The sequence below is a fragment of the Tupaia chinensis genome, unplaced genomic scaffold (genome assembly GCF_000334495.1).
Source record: "Tupaia chinensis unplaced genomic scaffold, TupChi_1.0 Scaffold000528_1, whole genome shotgun sequence".
NCBI lineage: Eukaryota > Metazoa > Chordata > Mammalia > Scandentia > Tupaiidae > Tupaia > Tupaia belangeri.
The window spans coordinates 2,129,033-2,132,868 of NW_006160041.1; the positions used below are offsets into that span (position 1 = coordinate 2,129,033).

Below are 3,836 nucleotides of genomic sequence, written 5' to 3' on the forward strand. Positions count from 1 at the left end.
GCAGTAGTTTCAACCTGGAAGGAAAGCCATGGAGACAGGGAGGGTGGCATCAGGCCTGGAATAAGTAACCATGTGATCCCTCACATTCCCACCCGATCCCAGCCACAGACTCCCCAGGCAGCACTGCTCAGAGGCACACGTGGGCTGGTGTGCGCTGAGGGCACTGATTAACTGGATTGTTCATCCCTCCACCTAACAAGCACACATTGAAGGTCATCATATGCCAGGCGCTAGCTGGACATGGGGGATGCAAAAGCAGTATCTGACACATGCATTCAGAAACTTTTCACATGACTGACTGATGCCTTCTTTCCCCATTGAGCTGAACAGGAATACCATTCAGTTTGAGGTAGTAGGAGATAATGTTTTATTGTCTTTTTTTTTTTTTTTTCCTTTTTCAGTTTTTCCATGGGGCAGCGTGCTTGCTGGAGAGAGACAGAAAGAGAGAGACAGAGAAAGTAAAAATCACTCACTCTTGAGGGGATAGCCATGCTACATCCCCTCTTCTCCATTCTCCCCTTGGAATTTTGGACCACACGCGCGCACACACACACACACACACACACGCCCAGCATATTTCTCAAGCTGCCATATCTCGAACTCCAACCTTGCAGAAGGCCCTGTGGGATCCAGCTGTCCCACCTACTGTGACACCAGTCAGCCGAAGTTTTATTGCACTTTAAAACATTTGTACAGCAAAGAAAAAGTCTTACAAGTGTCGTTTGTGGAAAAGTGGGGAAGACACAATAAGAAAGGTTGGCCAGGGCTGGCCAGTGGTATGGTGGTTATGGCTGCTGGATCCCACAAGGTCGACTGGGCCCTGGAGCCCTGGAACTACTGGCTTGAAAAATACGCCAAGTGCGTGTGCATGTGTGTCCAATTATCTTGAAAGGAGGGAAAATGGAGAAGGGATTGTGGCGTGACCATCCTCCCTGGGGGATGCTTTCTCACTTTCTATCTCTCTTTGTCTCTCTAGTGAACATTCACGCCCTATAGCAAACTTAAAAAGGAAAAAAATAAAAATAAAAAAGAAATGGAGTCAGCAGGTGGCATGGTGGTTAAAGGTGTTGGATTCCCACATAGTGGGCTGCCGTTCAGGTTCCGGGACTGGGGGCTTGCTTTCTCACCTCTCACCTCTTTTTCCTCTCTCTGTCTCTTTCCAGTCAAATTAAAAATAATAAAGCTGGGACCAGCAGATGGTGTAATGGTTACATTGTTGGACTCCCATGTAGGTTTGAAGTCCCAGACCTGGCAGCTTAAAACCCACACTGAGGGCATATGAGTGCGTTCCTGAAATCCTGAGAGAATGGAGGAGAAGCGATTGCAGCATGGCCAGCCTTCCTGGGAGGTGATTTTTTACTTCCGGTTTTTCTGTCTCTCCAGTGAGCACGTGTGCCCTACAGCAAAAAATCTCCCTATATAAAATAATAATAATAATAATAAAATTAAATAAAATAATCTAAAAAAAAAGAGAGAAAAGAAAAAAGAAATGTTGGCTGGTGACCAGACCACTGGACTACAGTGCTGGAAGCCACATAGATAACTGCAGGCTAGTCTGAAAACACACTGGGCACACACGTAGGCAGTTGGGGTCCTGAGGAGCTGGGGCCAGGGAGAAGGGATGATGGGCTGATGAGACCCTGTAAAGGGTTTTCTCTCTCTTTCTTTCTTTCTCTATCATACACACACACACACACACACACACACACACACACACACACACTTTATTTTAAGAAAAGATAAAAAGAAAGAAAAGTTGGTTGAGTCCTTCTGTAGATAAAACTGCTTCCTCCTTATTGTTGGGAATGACCAACTCCATGGTGGAGGCCGTGGGAGAGGCAGAACAATTCTGTCTGTTCTGTTCTCATCCTAACAAGATACCTTGGGAGTGGGATGGCAGCTACGAAGCTGTACACAAAGCAGGTCTTCTCCAGGCTGGATTGAATTTCTAAGCAAATATTAGGCAGCTGAGCTGGCAGGCAGCAGAGGAATATCACGTTGGCCCAACTCACTAGACGAGCGTTCTGGTAAAAACACCGGATCCCCAGTTTCTGAAGTTCATCTGGGAGAAGTAAAGGAAGACAGGAAAAGCACAGTGTAAAGGAGTTTGAGCTGAACATAAACCAGGGGGAGGGGATGATCATTATTTCATCTTGAAAAACCAACGTGAGTCTTGTTGCCACATAAGTGCCACTTCCTTCTCAAAGTCATGCAGCAGCACCCTGACCCAGCACCAGAGCTGATGCCAATTTTCCAAACATCATTTTAGGAAAAAAGGTCTCAAAGAAGCATCTTCAGACCAGCAGATGGCATAATGGTTATGTCGCTGGACTTCCACAGAGTCGACCACAATTCGAGTCCCAGACCCGGCAACTTAAAACTCATGTCAGGCACATGTGCATACATGCCCAAAATCCTGAGGGGAGAATGGAGAAGAGATTGTGGTGTGGCCATCCCCCCAGGGGGTGATTTATTGCTGTCTCTCTGTCTCTGTCTCTCCAGTTAGTGCATGTGCCCTATAGCAAAAATCTCTAAAATAAATAAATAAAAATAAATAAAAGAAGCCATCTTCTCCAATTCACTTAGGGCTTGTCATGTGCTAAATAATGTAAAAGTACTTTATATATATGATCTAAAGTAATCCTCACAGGTTTATGCAACAGAGATTACTATTTTCCCCATGTTACAAATGAGGAAACTGGGGCTTCAAAAAGCTATGTGACCTGCCCAGACTTACAGAGCTAACAGGCTTGGACTGGTGGAAAGAATAGGAGAGTGGAAGAAGATATAGCAGATGGCATATGGTTATGTCACTGGACTCTCACATAGTCGACCCTGGTTTGAGTACCGGATCCAGCAGCTTGAAAAACGTGCCAGGTACATGTGTGTGCATACCCAAAATCCAGAGAGGAGAATGGAAAAAAAGGGACTACAGCATGCCATCCTGCTGAGGGGTGATTTATCACTCTTTCTGTCTCTGTGTCTCTTTCCGGCAAGCTTACGTGCACTAAAAGAACCATTAGAGTTTATCATTGTACTCACTGCAATATGGATTTTCAAAAGTAAAATGTAAAATGTACACTCACATCTGATAATATATTTTAAGTGTTATTAGAAAACAGAATATGACAGATACTGGAGGGGTGAGGATTTGTTGTTGTTGTTGTTGTTGTTGTTCTTTTTTCCATAGGGCACGTGTGCTCACCAGAGAAAAACAGAGAAAGGGAAAGTGAGAAATCACCCCCCAGGGGGGATGGCCATACCACAATCCTTTCTCCTTCATTCTCTTGGGATCTTGGGCACGCATGCCACCAGTCCAGGACTTGAACCGTGATCAACTACATGGAGTCCAGCAATGTAGCTATTACACCAACTGCTGGTCCCAGTAATTAAATTTTTCAGAGAGATTTTTGCTATAGGGCATGTGTCCTTACCAAAGAGAAAGAGACAGAGAGACAGAAAGCAAGAAATCACTCCCTGGGGCGATGGTCACACTCCAATACCTTCTCCTCCATTCTCCTTTCGGAATTATTGGGCACGCAAACACATGTGCCTGGTGTGAGTTTCAAACTGTCAGGTCCAGGACTCAAATCGCAGTCGGCCACATGTAAGTCCAACAACATAACCATTATGCCATTTTCTGGCCTCATTATTATTCTTATTTTAGAACAGTTTTATTTAACTTTATTTATTTTTTATCTTAATTTGACCAGAGAGGGACAGTGTGTGTGTGTGTGTGTGTGTGTGTGTGTGTGTGTGTGTGCCCAGAATCCTGAAAGAAGGAGAAAGGGTTGCCATGCGGCCATCCCCCCGGGGGGGGGGGGGATTTTTTGTTT

The 3,836-nt window shown here is 45.0% G+C and overlaps 1 protein-coding gene across 1 annotated transcript in view; it reads right to left on the reverse strand.

The window, feature by feature from the left end:
• The window catches only part of NOXRED1 (NADP dependent oxidoreductase domain containing 1), a 22,438-nt gene that overhangs the window by 9,612 nt on the left and 8,990 nt on the right, over positions 1-3,836 (reverse strand). The window contains exons 3-4 of the mRNA XM_006157084.3: positions 1,882-2,062; positions 679-708 (exon numbers count right to left, since the gene is read on the reverse strand). Coding sequence (XP_006157146.2) covers positions 679-708; positions 1,882-2,062 — 211 coding nt within the window. The remainder of the gene's footprint in view (positions 1-678; positions 709-1,881; positions 2,063-3,836) is intronic.